The sequence below is a fragment of the Anguilla anguilla genome, chromosome 3 (genome assembly GCF_013347855.1).
Source record: "Anguilla anguilla isolate fAngAng1 chromosome 3, fAngAng1.pri, whole genome shotgun sequence".
Taxonomy (NCBI): Eukaryota; Metazoa; Chordata; class Actinopteri; order Anguilliformes; family Anguillidae; genus Anguilla; species Anguilla anguilla.
This window is the reverse complement of record NC_049203.1, coordinates 28084617-28104127: the sequence shown is the minus strand read 5'-3', so window position 1 is coordinate 28104127 and position 19511 is coordinate 28084617. Positions and strand designations below refer to the sequence as shown.

At 40.8% G+C, this 19511-nt stretch overlaps 1 protein-coding gene across 1 annotated transcript in view; it reads right to left on the bottom strand.

Moving 5' to 3' along the window:
• The window catches only part of tspan7b (tetraspanin 7b), a 51224-nt gene extending 31941 nt beyond the window's left edge, over positions 1-19283 (bottom strand). The window contains exon 1 of the mRNA XM_035407980.1: positions 19109-19283. Coding sequence (XP_035263871.1) covers positions 19109-19189 — 81 coding nt within the window. The 5' untranslated portion in view covers positions 19190-19283. The remainder of the gene's footprint in view (positions 1-19108) is intronic.
• Positions 19284-19511: the final 228 nt, after the last annotated feature.

The window sequence follows — 19511 nt, the reverse complement described above, 5'->3', positions numbered from 1 at the left end:
TGGCCGGTTCTGTATTTGCCCTAGCAGGTGACCCCTCCATCCATTTTATTGGTGCTCACAACATTCTTGTGGCACTACATACAACACATTATCCTCTCGGCAGCATTGAAGATTGTAACCTGATCTTCAAGTCTCCAGTCCAAATTACAGCTTCATCATTTCATGCCATTAAGTCCAAACATCGAAGTCCACTACACGATGCATATTCTTGTTTTTTGTCCAAGGTGATATTCCCTTTTTAATTGCTTGTTTCATTATTGTATTTTTGGTTTTGTGTTTTTCTGAGATCTCTGAGATGTAATACATTTTAAATATGCAGCCCCACTTGTCAGGTTTCCCTTGGCAGAGATTCTTTATCAAAATGGGACTTCCTTGGTAGAATAAAAGCAAAATAAATAGAAAAATAAGGGCCAGTATCCACAAAAGACAGTGGACACCGGACAATCCTTGAATGTTCAAGCATATTTTGGAGCGCAATAAGCTTGTTTATTCAGGGACACTTCCGCCTGGCACAGGAATTACGGGTTTGAGGTACGGCAGGCTCTCCAAATCTGAGAGGGTTAGTGTGACTACTGGGGGGGTTAAGTGATGAGAGAGTCAAATAAGTTGATGATAAAAAAAAAAACAAGATAAAAAATTACAAGAGAATGAGAGAGTGAGAGACGCGTTAAGCTTGTTTGCACCCCGGCGCAGGCGTCATGTGACTGCTGATTGACACGAGCACTTAGACACGGCTGGCGACCTTATTTCAGCACTCCGCTGTTAGCACCGATGACACGGAAGTACAGCTGTGAACGCTGTGGCCACTCAGGCAACCCGAGAGCGCCAGCATGGGTGCTCATTCGGACCTGAATGCCAAGGCTTTACGAACAACAGAGAGAAAAAAAACAAATGAATCTCTGTTCATTTGAAAACATTATCTGATCTTGTGGCTTCTACATCGACACAGAGTTTGTTACCAGTCTCAGCGATGCCAAGCATAAATAGTAAATAATTAAATTAATAATACTTTCAGGGACTGTCAAGAGGTGCACCCTGAAAATGCACTGGTTCTGAGTGAAGAGACACGCTATTGCACTATTGACTGTGCCAGTGTTGACTGGGGCTGGTAGCTCCATAGCATGCTGCCTATCCTCAGCAGGAGAAGCTCAGTCTTATCGCCTCCTCTGGTTGAATGGGGACCTGCAGTCTCCCTGCGCCCGCTGCATGAACTGCACTCATCCGCAGTAATGAGAGGCAAGAAGAGATGGCGAGGGTCTAAATCACAAGCTGCTGCTGAAAATGCGACACTAACACAGTGTCATACGGTGGTGTTGCTTCCACTGCCCTCGTCCAGGAGGGATTCATCACCATAATAGAGCAACACGAACGCAGCCATTTAACGCCTCCTCCCTGCCCGGCGGCTAATTATAGAGCCGCCTTCATTAACAGGTTCCTGCGAATGGGAGTCACCACGGCAACCAACGGGCTCGCTCCGTGCAGGCCTCTTCTGAACCTGGACTATCAGCCACCTTCAAATTCCACAATCAGGAACTAATTACATGCCCTCCCCCTGCCACACTCTTTCCACAGAGACCTTAGACCTCTGCCCTTTCGCAAAAATATGCCGGCAGTCCAAAAGACGACTGTGCCGAGATGTTTTCTGTCTGGTTCAGAGATGGGGAGGGGTTTCACCGCCAATCCATTTTACAATTCAGGCATTTAGCAGACACTTTTAGCCAAAGCAATTTACGGGAGGTGCATTAAACATGAATAGGAAACCACCATTAGAGCGAGAGATAAGTAAAGCTATAATCTAATCAGTGCGTCATACCGATGCATAGCACCAGACCTGCAAAATAGATCTCTGCTCGTTGACTCTATTGTATTTAACAACCCTGTATTTCCGCAAAATCTAGCACCATTAAGACTTTATGTGTATGTGTGTGTGTGTGTGTGTGTGTGTGTGCGCGTGTGTGTGTGCGTGAGCGTGTGTGTGTGTGTGTATGTGCGTGTATGTGTGTGTATGTGCGTGTGTGTGTGTGTGTGTGTCTGTGCGCGCGTGTGAACGTGTGTGTACACACACATCTGTGTGTGTGTGTGTATGGGCATGTGTGTGCGTGAGCGTGTGTGTGTGTGTGTGTGTGTGTGTGTATGTGTGTGTGTGTGTGTGTGTGTGTGCGTGGGTGTGTGTGTGTGTGCGTGAGTGTGTGTGTGCGTGTGCATGTAGAGCAGGCATGTATTCTCAGCTCACTGTTAAAATGATTAGATCCTTCAAAGAAAGGGTCACGCAGAGATACCGTGTGGCATCTGAAGACTGTAGCGTCCAGCTGTCAAAGCAGATTCCTAGCTGAGAAATCTGCCCTTACAGAAATGGACTATACTCAAACCAAACGCAATACACTGAAATTACATACAGTATGTCAAGATATTCTAAATACTTAACAATATATGGGGAAATATATAAATGCTGCTTTCACATATTGCTACAAACTTTAAAAAATGCATCACAACAATATATATTACAGTATATTCAGTTTCTGTATGAGTGAGGTATATTTCCATTAGATTTTAAATCCCTCTGTTAAAAGACCAGCTCATGCTGGGTGAACAGTACCTTCAGCTCAATCCTTATTGACCCAGTGGAAGAAGATGGAGAAGCAGTGGCAGATTTTGGTTTGAGCCTTAGACTCATGACATATTATATTTATTTTGGAGATGCTCTTATCCAAGCTGATAATATAACTGCATCCACCCAAGTTATATGAGTAAAAGTGCCAGACCTGGCTATCAACATTCCAAGATCAGTGCATGTACCCACTGTACAACACAACTACAGCACTAAATGTATGCTAACTATGCCAACACAGAACCCTAGTGCATACAGATAATATCCATAAAAGTCATAAAACCATATACATTGCCATAAAGAACAAATTGATTGCCTAACATAACAGCGCCTGGGGAAGGGGATAGGAGGGGAGCCAAGATGCAGTCTGACTCAGAAGATGTGGGCCTTCAGTCTGCCACAGAAGATGGCCAGTGATTCTACTCTCCTGGCCAAACGTGAAAGTTAAATACATCTTCAGGACTCGTGTTCAGCTCATGTGATGCATACAGACAAACTGAAACCAGAGCCTTCTTGGCAGGTTTTAATACTGACACTGAGCTCCAGTGTGCCTCCTGCCACCCTCACACTGGAACCCCGAAGACAGGGTTCTTATTAAATTGTGAGAAAATATATTTCTTCTCTCTTCCGCTACTAGCGCCCTGAGCCAGTGCGGAAGACACTAACGGTCGTAGCATCCATTAAAATAAATCAGTGCTCTTCTCTGTGTCTGTGGTCTCTCCAGCCAAGGGAAGTGAACCGCCAACAAGACTCCGTCAAGCAAGCTTTCGGAGTACGGGGGCCGGTGGCTGAGACTCAAATGATGGGCTCCTGATGGGAAAGACTGACAGACCTATCTGTCAGCTTGTGCGACCCTCAATCTTCAAAACAAAGTGTAACGTCCGGAAGAGTGGCAATGACTGTCAACGCTAATAAGAAAGTATTGGAAACGCACGGATGGGGTGTCATATGCGGGTATAATTTGTCGAAAGATTTGCCCAGTTTCCTGTCCCGAATGAAGGCAGACAGCTCTAATGCAGCCTAACGAAGAGTGAGCCAGGAGATGAACAGATTTCCAGCAAATACATTTTTCAGACTGAAACTGCTCTCTGAGTAACTTCTCTCCATTAACTGAAATTAGGCTGATTAAGAAAAACACATGAAGAGATACAATGGCAACGATAACCGCTGTTTCAAATGACCAAAACTATTGACTCTCATGGTCAGAAAAAAACAGTTAGAGGTTTTGACTGTATTTTACATTCATTTCTGTACATTCATGTAGGTTTGGCTCAGCCTCTATGCATTTCCTGCTCTTCTGTTTATTTTAATCACCTATCGTGTGTATGACATCCAGTGGTTTATCCTCTCAACCCTGTTAATCTGCACTTTACCCAAATGAGAGATCTGCACCCCCTAGCAGAGGCCTCTGTCTCTCTGGTACTCTTCCCTCTGAGGTGGTTAGGACAGGGTTGGAGGAAAACAGTTCCCCTGTGGGAGAACGACTGGGCTGTACGATATGAGTATTAACTGAGTAATTCTCTGAGATGGATGCTCCACAATGTGTGCACACAGAGGCACACATTAACACTCACAGAAACATACACATGTAATCACACTTGTACCCACGCATGCTCATATCCACTCACTCACACGTGTACACACACAATCTCTCTCTCTCTCTCTCTCTCTCTCTCTCTCTCTCTCTCACACACACACACACACACACACACACACACACACACGCATACACTCAGTTCAATACCTCAAGCAGGCTGAGTCAAACCAAGGGGAGGTCTACATGTTGCATCACCAACACAGTCACCAGTGCCTTTTATGCAAAGGGCAAATATCACATTGTATTTTATTTTCAATTTATTTTCAGAAGACAAAAGGAATTGATAGCATTGATATTTCACCACATACATGTTTCTGTTTGTAGGCTTCCCACGTAAGCTTCAAAAGAGAGAAAGGACCGATGCTCAGAGTGTACACGTTACTCCGCGTCTAGCAACAGCACTTCATGTGGCGGCTCCGCTGGTCCTACCTATAAACACTCCCAGAACAACCCTCACCGCACTGTTCACCAGTGCAGCCTGTAACTATTAGTGCGACAAATGAGAATTAAAGAGGGAGGTGTTGGAGCACGCTCCCTGGTAGAGCCCAGCGCCTGATGCTGTGCTTGTTTATTACGCGCTAGCACCGGGCAGCCCATTAGAGTCGGGCCTGAGATTTCAGCGCGACCAGCAGGCTCCAGTAAAAGGTGGAGAGTTATATATAATGACTATTAGGAAACAGCCAAGGGCTTAGGCTATATTATATATATTCATCACTTCTGGCGCCAGTCATTGGAACCTTTTGAAAGAAAAGGACATTGTTGATATGGATGATTCTTTCATTCAGGAACAAGCAAAGGGAATTTTGGCAGAGATTCATTAACATTAATCGTTCAAATAGAGGCTATGATCAAACAAACTAAAAATGATTAAACAAAAAAAAAAAAAAATCTGCGACAGGCCAAGAAAGCCATGTTGCTGTGTTCCTGGAAAACAACTCATAGTGTTTCAGTATCAGGCAGAGGCTGGATGAACTGCATCATGGGAAACACAGACGCACCCGAATCCTCCACACTGAAGCATCACACCTGTGATTTATTATTAAAGGCATGATGAAATGATAAGAAACTGGCTTTCTGGTAAGGCTTTCAAAGAAAATGCTCACATCCAATCCAATCCAGCTAGAGTCAGAATAAGGCTGCCTTCATCCTGCATTCAGGTAAAACATTCTATTAATTTTGCCACTTTTTCACCGGTGCACTGAATGGAGAAGCACTGCTGTATAAGAACTGTGGATTTTGGACAACAACCCTGAATAGGTGTGGCATGTCTCCACTGGACACACTGACATCCTTACTGACTGAGAGTGTTTTTAGCCAAACACCTCCCCTCTTCCTGTCTCCAGCAGTGACTGCTCTGCATCATCAATGTGTGATCACCATTACAGTGACACACTTGTCAAACAATCTTGGATGAGTCATTTCACAGGACAACAATTACCACGCAAAAGAACATAAAAATATATGATGATGAGAATGGGCCTTTCAGCCCATAGGTTAGTCATTTACCCAGAATGACTTGTATTTAAAGTTCAGAAAAGAGACTGTAATGAGATCCGATTACATCCACAAATGTAGCTGTTAGCAATGTTATTCTCAAATTAAGCACTGGTGATGTTAATCTCTGAAGCCTAAAATGATGGTGTAAGCCAGTAGAGATGGTGTATAGTCATATGGGCATATTTGAGCCCAGTAGGCCATCATGAACACCACAAACACACAGCTTCCTTGTTGCTAGCAATATCTTGAGGCTTTGTTAAGCAGAAAGATGCTGGGCTTTGAGCTTAGACACTGCGTTGTACAGCATGCTTAGTAATAATCTTTGTTGAACTTTGCCTAACATCTTTGCTTCAATGGAACCTAAGGGTGAACATCACTCCCTGTGTCCTGAGGAAATCATGGCTTGTATTCATTCAGTGCATTGAACTAGGACCTGGTTTACCCTGTCCATATCCTCACATGATTCATTGTGAGCTGAAAGGCAAAAGGCAATCCTACATCAGCACACTTACTATTTATGAATATGGGTTTTGGGTTATCAACTGCTTCAAGAGGAGCACTATTCAACAGGGAAGAACAACATCTGAAAACTATGGAGAAAAGAATAGGCCAGGGCTTGGTTTCATTTAAGCTGCACACACACAATTCCCTTTCTCATCTGTAAATAATGTAATTTGTGGAGGTAAAAAGGGAGCGACCGCACCCTCACTTAAAAGTGGCTTGATATGTTTTAAAAGTTCAACCTATATATAAATCATCATCAACACCATTATCAGCTAATTATTTTGCTCATTATTCGCATGGTCATATATCATAGTGGAGTATCTGTCCACTGAGGACATGAATAATCCAGACTGCATTGAGGTGAGCCGAGATGAAAAGCAAGCAGATGCAAGCCTGCCTTTAGCTGGTTTAGCATATTCATTATTTGTCTGCTATTCTGCACATCAGCTAACGTCACAAAAAATCGTAACGCAGCCTTAGGGCTGCCAGTTTGTAGTTAATGCTAACTTTAGCCTGCTGCACCGACAGTTTTCTGATGTCACCAAGACGTATTCAAACCTAGTGCACAGAACACTGCCTATTTCTGACTGCCATGCCTGCCAGCAAATTTCAGTCTAAAAGATCCATTTTGGTGATGGTGACACTTTAAAACCAGATGTTTCAAGGAAGCTGATTTATCCCAGGCTTTTAGCCCATGTAAATTTAAATGATTTCTTTGATTTAAAAAATCCTCTTATTAAAGACAAATAAAGGTCAGTTATTAATGATGACTATGACTTATGACTATTCCAGATGGAATAAAGAATGGTTTCATTTTCTATGCTCTTTGACTGAGCTGTCAAATTTCTTTACAGTGTAGATCAGATATCTCTTGATATCTCCAAAGGATCTGCACTCAGCCACCATAAGAAATGTAACTTGAAAAGACTCATAGGTTTAAGTTTGTTACAAAACAAACAAAGAAATGACATTTCACTGGAAATACAGCAACAGAAAACATCACTTTGTGTCTTGTGAAAATATAGAAATTTCTTTTTAAAATCATTTATCTCTGGATTCCCGCACTGATGGAAACTCAAAGTTCACACCAACCATTTTTTTTCCCACAAACATCATTCCTGTACGTCATTTCAATTTTGATTTGAAGGTTAATTCAATGGTGCAAAGCACAAAGCAAACAATTGCCCTTCAAATCACACAACACCTGCTGCTACCCTTTCATGTAGTCCTGCTTATATGCAGTAAATCTATTACAGTGAAACTCTGATTCTGCAAATCGATCTGAAGCTATGGGCACCATGAGTGCCAGTTAATTTCACAAGAAAAATGGCAAGTGTTAAGTCAACTCTGACAGAGTACATTTTATAAAGACAGAGTACGTTTTTATCCTTTGTGGACTCACATAAACAATGATAGTTTTAAATCAACACTGACCATTTTACAGAGCACATACTGTATCTCCAGTCTCTTCTGTTGGCATCAGATTCCCTGAACACCCTTATCAATTATCTGATCTGACTGTGATCCCTTTATAATTTTATATTATATAACATTTATCTACTCGAAATACCCAACAAACACTGCCGTATTACAAGTATCTCAGCTAAAGGCTTAAATGAAATTTACAGCTAAAAAAAAGAAAGATTTTACATCTTCAGCCAGGAATACAAACATTCAGAAAAGAATGCATGCAGTGTCCTCTTTGCTAAGACTGATTTTGGTAACTGGTGAATTTTCCGTTTGAGTAAAAGATGGGTCTCCATAAATCTAAAATAATTATCAAGATGGATTCAAAAATCAGGCTTCCTAAACGGGTCATTTATTTGTCTTTTTAGTGTTGTCAGCAAAACCATCAGGCTCAGTGGACAAACTACACTGACTCTGAGTGGCATCCCTAGATGTGGAGGAAAAGACAGTAACTACAGATACTGTATGCCAACCACATGTTAAACTCTGTGTCCTTTAACACTAAAAATTGTTAAAGACCGAAACACCCCAAAATAACGCAACAGTAAAGACAGCAGTGAACTCCCCAGGTGGCGAAAAGCAATTTGAAAAATTTACTAATTGACTATATCAGTGACTATGCATCCATACCCTGAGCTGGCTACAGGAGGATGGGCGTAAGTTGATTTTGCAAAGGGAGCAGAAGGAATGTTGATGAATACATAAATGCCTCCAATATTGAACAGTCTGTCTTCAATCTATAAGATAATTTCAGTGTTGGGAAAGCAACAGTTATGTGAGAGGAGCTCTTGTACAGGTTGGGGGGGGAGTGGGGGGGTGGGGGGGAGTGACACAAAGGAACGTTCAGCCCCACCCACCTGCTGTAGTGAACCCTCTCGTCCTCATCCCCATTGGCTCCCGCTGTCCCATACATGACTGTGATCCTATAAAACACCAAGTCCGTCGATATCACCCAGCAGCGTGAGACAGCTTCTCCATCCTTTTACAGAGGAGATCAAAGTCCTCATCGCCCACAGATCAATGGCTCATGAGCTACAACACACAGACCTGACTTCCTCCCATGTGTAGTCAACCAGAAATCAGGTTTCCCCATGCAGGGGAGCAAGTTGGGGGTGGAACAGACTGCTACATGGCACATGAATACAACGATCCAACATTTTTCAGAACAACAAGAACTACGTACCTCGCGTAGAGAAAACCAATGCCTATGCCGGCTGAATTAGAGGCATTTGCTAACAAACAAGTAGGAAAAAATTTATTTGGAGGCTGTTTAAATCGGATGTAATGTATGTAATATGTAATATAACGTAATATACTGCTACCAACTAGCTGCCCACTGTCAGCCCGTCCTCAAAATGGCAGTCGGTCTGCCAGCATTTTGAGAATGAATACTACAGCAGTCCGCTAGCGGACAGTTAAGGCAAAGTATTCAAGATGCGGATCAGCTGCTTAAATACAATCAGTTGACAAATGGTTCCAGCTGCTTTCCATTTCACTGCTGTTGTGCTGTTTAGAAAATGCTGGTGGACTGACAGCTGACACTGACAGAGGCCCGATAGGTGCTTGCTCGCTGGTGGAGGGTTCACAGAAAATTGCTGACGAGGTTGGTGACACAGCATGTGTCTCAGCCCAGTAATCCCAAACATTCCAGAACATTCCATGGACCCAGGCGCAGTTTGAACGCTGAGTCTTAACATAAGCCCACCACTGTGACTCCTAGTTGTGGAGCTACATACACACTTCGCACACTGCTCTGCCATCTGTAAAACACTGCACTCTCCCCTGAGAGGGCTGAAGAACCTACTGGTGCTGAAAATGGACTGTGTCAAACAAGACACAAAACTAAACATCTAGCACTGTGAAGGAGTGGGCCCTGGAGAGGCTGCTAAAGGTCTCGCCAGGACAAAGGAACTGAGCATACAAGTTACTCCAGTAGTGTATTATCACTGGTATACAAGTTACTCCAGTAGTGTATTATCACTGGTATACAAGTTACTGCAGTAGTGTATTATCACTGGTATACAAGTTACTGCAGTAGTGTATTATCACTGGCATACAAGTTACTCCAGTAGTGTATTATCACTGGCATACAAGTTACTGCAGTAGTGTATTATCACTGGCATACAAGTTACTCCAGTAGTGTATTATCACTGGCATACAAGTTACTCCAGCAGTGTATTATCACTGGCATACAAGTTACTCCAGTAGTGTATTATCACTGGCATACAAGTTACTCCAGTAGTGTATTATCACTGGCATACAAGTTACTCCAGCAGTGTATTATCACTGGCATACAAGTTACTCCAGTAGTGTATTATCACTGGCATACAAGTTACTCCAGTAGTGTATTATCACTGGCATACAAGTTACTGCAGTAGTGTATTATCACTGGTATACAAGTTACTCCAGTAGTGTATTATCACTGGCATACAAGTTACTCCAGTAGTGTATTATCACTGGCATACAAGTTACTCCAGTAGTGTATTATCACTGGTATACAAGTTACTCCAGTAGTGTATTATCACTGGTATACAAGTTACTCCAGTAGTGTATTATCACTGGCATACAAGTTACTCCAGTAGTGTATTATCACTGGCATACAAGTTACTCCAGTAGTGTATTATCACTGGCATACAAGTTACTCCAGTAGTGTATTATCACTGGCATACAAGTTACTCCAGTAGTGTATTATCACTGGCATACAAGTTACTCCAGTAGTGTATTATCACTGGCATACAAGTTACTCCAGTAGTGTATTATCACTGGCATACAAGTTACTCCAGTAGTGTATTATCACTGGCATACAAGTTACTCTAATACATACATGTTACTCAAAAAAGTTCATGTCAGATGAGCTGCAGAGCAGTCCCAAAGCCCTGTATGCAACAAAGCTGGGGGACAAATACACTGTAGAATGAATGATTGAGGAGTGAGGGATGGTAGTATGCAAGCATTTTAGACAGTGGTTTTACAAAAGCTCAGAGTGTGAAGGAAATCGCAGCAACATTTCTTCTTGTAACTTTGACTGAAATTAATGTGATATGATTTGATTCACTAAACAAACAAATAATGGATTTTCACATGAAGAAAAATCTTGATCAGAGACTGAAAAAAATCAGACACCCACCAGAGAGATGGCTGCTTTTGCCAAAACCAGGCATATAAATAGTGCGCCCTGGAAGAGGTAGCTGAACAGAAGTAAGAAGTAGAGGACCTCATCTACTGCATACCATATTGACCATATGTGTTTGTTTTTTCACATGGGGGGGGGGGGGGGGGGGAGGGATTTGTCTATCACAGTGTTTTAAAATACAACTATTACTTTTTATCCTATAATGGTATCTTCGATGTGCGTTTTGGAAATTAACAGAGAGTGCATATTGAGATGGAGACAGAGAAACAGAGCTAGAGTTTTGGCATACAGGGAAGTCTACTAGTTCTTTTTAAAGTTCAGAATCGATAGATGTCAGCCCTGTTCTCCGCCTTGATCAAACTGAAATACCACATCCCGATATAAGGGCAAATGCCACTGAATGCGAGAGGGCACTGGGGAATGAAGAAGAACCCTCCTTTCAAGTTTTCCTTCCTGCTGGCATCCTGACTGAAACATGCAAGCGGGTTATGCTGAGAAAATCTCAGAGCCTTGCCTGTTTGCTGTGGATACGTGCCATTCAAGGCCGGATTGGTTACAGTCTTAGGTTCCACTGACCATCAGATCTGTCCCTGGTGGGGCTTAGTTACAGGAGAAAGTCTTAACTGTACTCGTCACGTAGTCACAGGATTTCCAGGAGCTGGGAGGATCCCCACCCCCGATTATCACACAACCAGACGATTTTACCTGCAGCGTGAGAACAGTTCTGAGCTCTCAAAGCGTTGACTGAATTGCAGTACAAAGGGAGACATGACAGGTGATTCCCAGTTATGCTCGAATGTCCCTCCAAACAATTTTCGCTGGTTAAATTGTGTGTCCTCTTATTAGGGAATCTACTTTTTTTCAAATATTTGTTTGTATGTAGGAGCTTTATACCCCATACTCTTAGACTGTACATGCATTTCATTTTTCTGCAATGACTCAAGTAATTCAACTGAATAATTTTTGTCCCAATATTGTATGGTGATAAGTGAATGGCTGGACCAGCTCACTCTATGGTGCAACCTGCTCTGGATAAAAGCAAATAAAATGAAAAATGCTTACAATGCAGCTGAGTCTGAATAACATCTACTGGGCAACTTTACTCCTGACGAAATAAGAATCTAGGGAACTAGCAGCAGCTGTGCCCTGCTCAAGGGCACCAATAAGAGCATGCCTGATCCTCATTTGGAGAGGAGTAGGATTACAAACACAGACGGGCACAGAGGGGCAACTCTACCAAATTGACAGGTAGTGCCCAGAGTTGTGCAAGAGTAGTCAGTTGTGAAATCATGAGTAGGATTGGGGTAACACTGTTTTATAATGTTACTTTTTAATCCAGCAAAAAAAAAGAAAATGGTGAAGTGTACTGATATTGAATCAAATTAAAGAGTTATGAATGCCTTGTCACAATACCTCAATATTTTTTCAATACTGCAAAAACCCAGCATTTTTTGAAAAGACCGTTTAAAATAGCAAACATTACAGGGATACTATTGATGAACAACAATAATTTGCGATATGATAATAAAAATAATGTTCAAAATGGAAGCCCAACGGCCTAAGGGGTGGTCAAGGCTGAGCCTCAGAAGCAAACACTCACACACAAATCTCTGGTGTGTAGGACACTGGGCCAAAGGTTTTCAGCCTATATCTGCCTGTTTGAATAAAAGGGAGGATAAGTAGTGAACAAACAATAGCACTGTAATAACAATAACCTAATTTAATATCATATTGACAATATAATGGAAATGTTACATTTCATGTTTCAATTAATGCGATTTAGAGGATTCACAGATTCTTAGTTTTATTTTTTAACCTGCCACCAAATTTAGAGAATGAGTTCATCAAGATAACTGTACCAACATACCATCTCAAGAGTTATAGAATGTAAACCCTTTTCAGATGTGCTCCTGGCTTGGTGATCATCATGTTGCCTCTAACAGATTCTAGCTCTGAAATTTTTCAAGCTTGCTCTTGAGATCACAATTCAGGGTTCTGTCTTTGGATCTCAAATTGTGAATAAAACAGTGAGTACATTCTTATCCGTGGGCTGCACAAGTTTTATCATTCAATAAATCCTCAAGTGTCCATTTTACGCTTCATTAATATTTGTTGTAGATTATATGATTTTACACTAGCTACTTCATTAATTTACTTTTCTACCATTATTTTGTCTGTCTTGAGTAAGTGGTTCATTACATTTGGTAGAGATATGTTCTCAGGTCATAATGGAATACCTTCTTGAAAGTGACACCCCTGGTTAATTACCTTAGACTTTGAATCTACAGTCATAAGCAAGGCTGTGAAATAGATTCCCTTTTTCCTGCGTTTACAGAATTAAGTGGATGCAAATCGGTGAAACATGCCATGTCCAGCATTTAAGAAAAACATGGTCATCCAGGTGATCCAGGGGTTCTTCTGTCTCTCAATAGTTTTGTCTGTGGCTACCCCCATTATTCTTATGATTTTCTGTCTGGTATTCTTCTAAAATACTCTAGCAGTGTGTGAACCTTCAGATATGTAGTGGCCATTTGAAGCTGTAATGTGTCATTGTGTGCCTTTGGGATTAAGACATTTTGATGAACAGCCTACCAATTTAGTCTTATTCAGTTTTAATGTGAGAATTACTCTGTCACATAATAATTTAAATCCCACTTAATCTTCTGTAGTTTTAAAGCTATTAAGAGAAAACACTTGGGGCCAGATTTACTAAGCCTTTTGCGACTATTTTCAGGTGCATACATGATGCATTCTGACCCAGAAACATGGGTCTTGTGTATCAAACAGGCACACCGGAAGTGCAGTATGCACGTCATATCCTTGAGTCATCATAAGGTGCATATGCATTTCAGGAAGAATCATGCCAATAATGGGTGGATATACTATAAGTGTATAACTAGGTATTCCATTGAACCTACTAAAAATTACACAATTAACAAGCGTTGATTTTTGCATAAAATTTCTCCGCCTTTACAGAGCAGATGTAAATCAAGGCACATGCAAGACTGAGACGCAGGTGTAGGCCTGAGAGAATCTTTGCGAGTAGAATCACACTATTTCAACTCCCTGAGCAAGAAATCATCAAACAGTACAGATTAAGCAGTACAGTCATGCAATAATGGTGTTTGTCACAGAAAATGTTGGCTACAGACACGGAGCAGTCACACAGCAAAGTTAAAAATCACAGAAAACTGAAAAAAGGCAGAAATGACAGTGCTTAAATGAATTCATTAAATTAAACATCAGATCCCATGCGCATCAGTGGTAAATGATTGAAATAACATGTGCAACTGTAGTGACAGCAACAAGGGCTTGAAGTTTAAAAACAAATCAGTGGGCAGTTGCTAGCAAAAATACAAGTAATTACATTTATGATTTTTTATAATAAAAATACATTTATAATTTGTGATGGACAAAGCATACTTTTTGCCTTTGACAGAACATTGTTAGAAACAGAGCATGTTCAAATTACAATAGTAAAATAATAAAAAACAGGGTTACTGTGTGTTTGTTTTTATTTATTTAAAGTTATATTTGATACATGTTGTAGTCTGCATAGTGGGCTTTGAGTCTTTGATGGAGCACCTGCTGTCACTGATGGAGCACAATAGCTAAAGGAGAAGGAATGAGCAGCATCAAGCCTGCTGACAGGAGCAGGCCACATTATAGTTACCATCCAAAACTGCAGAAAAATCACAGAAAACTCTAAAACTGGGAACTGTCAAAAAATAAATAAATAATGGAACCAGTGATTACTGCGCCAAAAACACCCAGGCAAAGATATAATTAAATAATGGATTGTGAGAAATAAAAGATGACATAGAATTACCTACTCAATATTCCCATTCCATCCCAGCAATAGCCAAACTCCTCTAAACTTCTTGCAACATTACAATCTTGAATCTGGATCGATTCCATCGACAATTGCCTCCACGGCTGGAATGTCACAGGCTGCATTTTGTTCTGAGCTGTCCGTAGGGATACACTCTTATGATGCACCATAAAAAATACGTCAATTTCCTCACATCCAAAGAATATATCCAAGGCACCCGACAGTGCAGTCTTTGAACTGTGCCTTTTAAGCTCTGCTTCCTGGGCGAAATGCGATTAACAGGTAGTTCCACTTGCCAAATGCATAATTATCTATAGCATTAGTAAATAAGACATTTATTTCATGCAGACAGCGTAGGCTGCATTTTGGGCGGTGAGTTTTATATACGTGCATCTGGGTTTTTTCCTCTGGGAAAGTTTGTCAGGAGTGTTGGATTTTAAGTGTTTTTCAATTCTGGCAACGTTGTTTTTGGGTTGACTTAATTTCCAAAATTTCAATCACATTTTAAAACTTTACTGTAAATTAATGCCCAACTGATCATTGAAGATTTGTATAGATTTGTACATTAGCACTGTCAAACACATTCCCTTTTTATCCGCTCAGCCAGCTCTTTATAAATTCTCAAGCCTCCTGAATAAAGACCTATAGAGCAAAACATACTAATGATTACACTACAACACTGTGAAAAACTACTTGATTTACAATTATCATCTGAAATGGGACTGTGTGCTCCCACTTCTAACCTTAAAATATGCTCGTATCTGTCTGAAATTGGAATCTTATTTCACTGCAGACAAACTCTGAATACAATGGAAGGCTATTCTCTTCCTTTTAAAGGCAAATACAGAAGAGTCAATCTCAAAATAGAAATGTTTAATAAAAATGACTGTCAGACTGACTTTTCAACATTGCAAGTATCTTCAGAGCTTAGGATAAGGAGTTTCCTTATTGATCATGGTCCGGGTTTTGTGTACTTCATTTCTTCCTGGTTTGAATAGTTGGGCTGAGACACACAGGTGTTCTGTCCTTGTTTTCCTCTCAGGACAGTTGATTTATACTCTGGGAGCATTCTGAGATGCCCCAGGCAACACCTGCTACCCGCCCACACAGCCCATATCTTCCCCCCATCCCCCAGCTACAGTAGCCTACACAGCTTCCGCAGGACCAAGCAGCCTCAGCCATCCCTTGAATGTGATGGATACAAAGTATTTATATTTTCTGAGGAAAACCATGAATCATTTCCTACTCTCCCTGTCTACAGAAAGGGTAATAAAAGAATTCATTCTCAGCATTGTCAGACTCCACCAGTTGGCAAATAAATCCGGGGCATTTGTGGCATCACCCCTGCGTTGGGGTTAGACCTCGAGACCCTACTGACAGAAGGGTGTGGAATATAGGTCACAGGCAGAGATTATAGGCGGAATTGTACAGTTCAGAGGAATGGCTGCCTAGCTGCATTACTGGGGCCCCACAGATAGAGACCCACACAAGCTTGAGACTCAGGCATGTCCCTGCCTATCGCACTTCAGAGAAAACTTGGCCATAGTGCTCCATGGCCCCATCCTTGGTACAGTTAAAAAGCCAAGAGGGTCAATTTGGCTGACCCAGTTCCCACAAGAGAAACCACTACAGTCTGTTACCACTTAAAAAAAAAAAAACTAAATGTGTAAAAAAGTCAGAGTGAACATTATTTCTAACACTTCTTGACACAATTTACATCTTTATCTCACACTTTACACATTGTCTTAATAATGCAATTTCATTCAAATTACAACATACAGTTTACTGACATTTTTTCTGGATTTGCTAAATTCACCAGCACAGGACCTTTCCAGTGGTACTTTTCATGATAAGATGGTTCTCAGAACTCTTGTGGCATATTATCATACATACCAGAACATAAAATTAACTTCAGGGAATGAACAACAAGCTCTTTTGTAGCCCTCCAACCACAGACAGTTGTCTCATTTGAAATTCTTGCCACTTTTTAAGCACAAAGAAATTTTGAGTAAACCTGGCTATTTCACTACGCGAATACTAAAGCATCCATAACCAACCTATATGCATTATGAAGAAAAGCGTTTTACAGCCAAACATTTAATGGGATGATAATACAATAAGACTACTGGGATTGCAGAGAGCAACCCTTCATTGTCCAATAAAACACCAGTGGAGTACCAGATCTGGAAACCCTCTGTCAATAGAATACAATTGTTTATCCTTCCAAATTCATCGTTGCAAGGTTGCATTGCATGTTTATATGTGTACTGATCAAACTGTAATACAGCCAGCCTGAGAAAAATCATCAGCAATCAATTAACTCAACCAGAGTTTGTGTGTGTCCAATAGGGGCCACATATACTGTATTAGAGTTACAAGTGCTCTATTAATGATTTTACTTGAAACATTTTGACACTGTGTGAGTTGGCATGTATGAATACAGCCCTAATTTGAGCCTGTTGCATTGATGATGGGATTTGTAAAAAAGGTGAAGGCGTGGGAGGAGACAGTCAGAGACAGCACCGTGGAACTGCATTGGAGGAGACAGCAGGATGACACCGAGCCCTGGATCCTACTCTGTCTCCATCCCTGAAATCCCTCAGAGGGGCGAGGATCTATTTTTAATGAGAATATGAAAATACTGTCTCTGTGAATGTGAGAACCATCTGTTTCCAGAAGGTTTATCACACGTCAAAAGGGGATTAAGGCGGGTCTTTAAGGTGTTGTATTACCATTCCTAACAGACTAGACTAGTGTGATTCTGAAACTTGGATTATTTAAGAACTTCAAACCTCTCAAACAGAGCGTGCCAAACTAGTGGCTGAATATACGATACCATTTAAAAAAAATTTAGATTGTATAGTAACACAATCATAACCTGTTTGTACTTGAGAATGGATTTACTAGGTCAGGCTTATCAGAACTAAATATAACCACAAAGGCTATATTTAACACACTTAATAGTAGGTTAATAACATTTTTGCACCGAGACAAAAAAAAAAAAAAGATCCACTGTTCATCAAAGCTATTTAAATACTAAGCTATAATGACACTCTTAAATGCACCATGTTGTGATTTGAATCACATCAGCAGTTGCCAAAATATGGACAGATCTAGGTATGAACTACTATTTATTTACATGACCTTCTAATGGGTTTGCAAATTATGCCAAATTATATTCGTCATATGCAATTACAGAAGCATTATCAGTTTAATGTAGTTTCTTACGTCCACATTCCATTACATCATGTTCGATCACAAATGTGTTATTATGCATCAGATCCATATTATAAAACTTTTCTTGTTATCTGAAAACGTGTGTTTAGCTGTATTTAGACATAGTTATTTCTTAATATTAGACAACGCGTGTACTGCCAATATTTCAGGTAACGTGCTGATAAAATGCTGACAGCGGTAATTTGAAGATGATTTTATTTTGCATCAGATTACCCAAATCAAATAGAAAAATCTTATATCGAAATATTAGCCTACTATGAAAGACGATTAACATGGTTGCCAGTTCTTTGCTGTACGCGCACGTTTTTAACAGTACTATATCTTTATTATAGTGTGGGGTGATTGCCTGTAGCCTATGCAATCACATATTACAAGGTATCACGCTGGATAACTGTAATGCATTCACACCGTTTGTATAGTTTAAAACTGCACAGGACTGCATATTGAGCAACGAGGACCCGGTAAAAACGATCAGGTAATTTGGACACAAACAAAACGTCTGATCTGTAGGCAACATACGCTTTACTCCGTTCTCACAGCGAATTCTTTAAACCGTAGACACAGAAGCGTCCATGGGGCGGTGCCAATGGCGCACCGATTAAATAGTTTGCAGTTAACTGTTTTTCATTGCGTTAGTTTTCAACGTGCAAGTTAGATTACTGCCCGCGATCTCTTGACTGAAATTACACCTGCTCATCGGAAAACCGTTGTTGTTAAATGCGCGGATGCTCCACTTGTATATGGACACTGCCTTGTTTCATTATGCGCATACGAAGGTCACTGAAGGCTTTCGAAAGAACAGAATCACCAACCACGGTAAAACTTAAGTTTAACGAATAACAATTTTTTCCGTAGCAGTGCAATTAATAACGAAATATTACTAAACACATTGGTCACAGTATATCGAATTGATAGGTAAAATGGTCACAACACAGTTGCGAAATAATATTAGGCTAGTGTATCCTTTTTATGGAATAAAACAAACCGCACAAGAAGCCTTTCAAATAAACATAAAATAACACAAATGCACGTAGGCTTCTATAGCGAGCGGCCGCAATGTATCTCGGTCGCTTGCAGTGTAGCCAGTGTACATGTACTTGTTTTCCAGCAGCAACAGCACATAAAATGCAGACATTTATTAGAAATAATATCATCATGTCGTTTCTAAAGTACATTATCACATCTCAACGACATTAATCGCGAGAAAATGTTCTCAAAAGAGGATATGCTCACCCAGAACACAAAGGAATAGATGATGAGGAGGGTTTTGAGGCAGGTTATCACTGGTTTAGTCTCCATTCTCCTGGATGCCATACTATAGTAAAGCGAAGCGCAGAATTTTTACAAGAGTCGCGTTGCTGTGATTCTCCACTGGGCTTCGCTCAGCTGATCCACCGCAGTCTCTCACAGCGCAGCCGCCTTGTACCTCTATCCAATGAGCGCAGGAACTGCACTATAGCCCTCCTTCTCGGTGACGCCCTCTGCTGGAATCCCCAGCTATATAAAAACTGTTTTTCTGTCGTTCGGCATGTGCATTTCCAAGTCAAATTTTTTAAAAACGAAAAACCATACAAACCAGTTTATAAAACATAACAATGATTCCTGTAGCGTATCTGACTAGGTACACCATATTTTA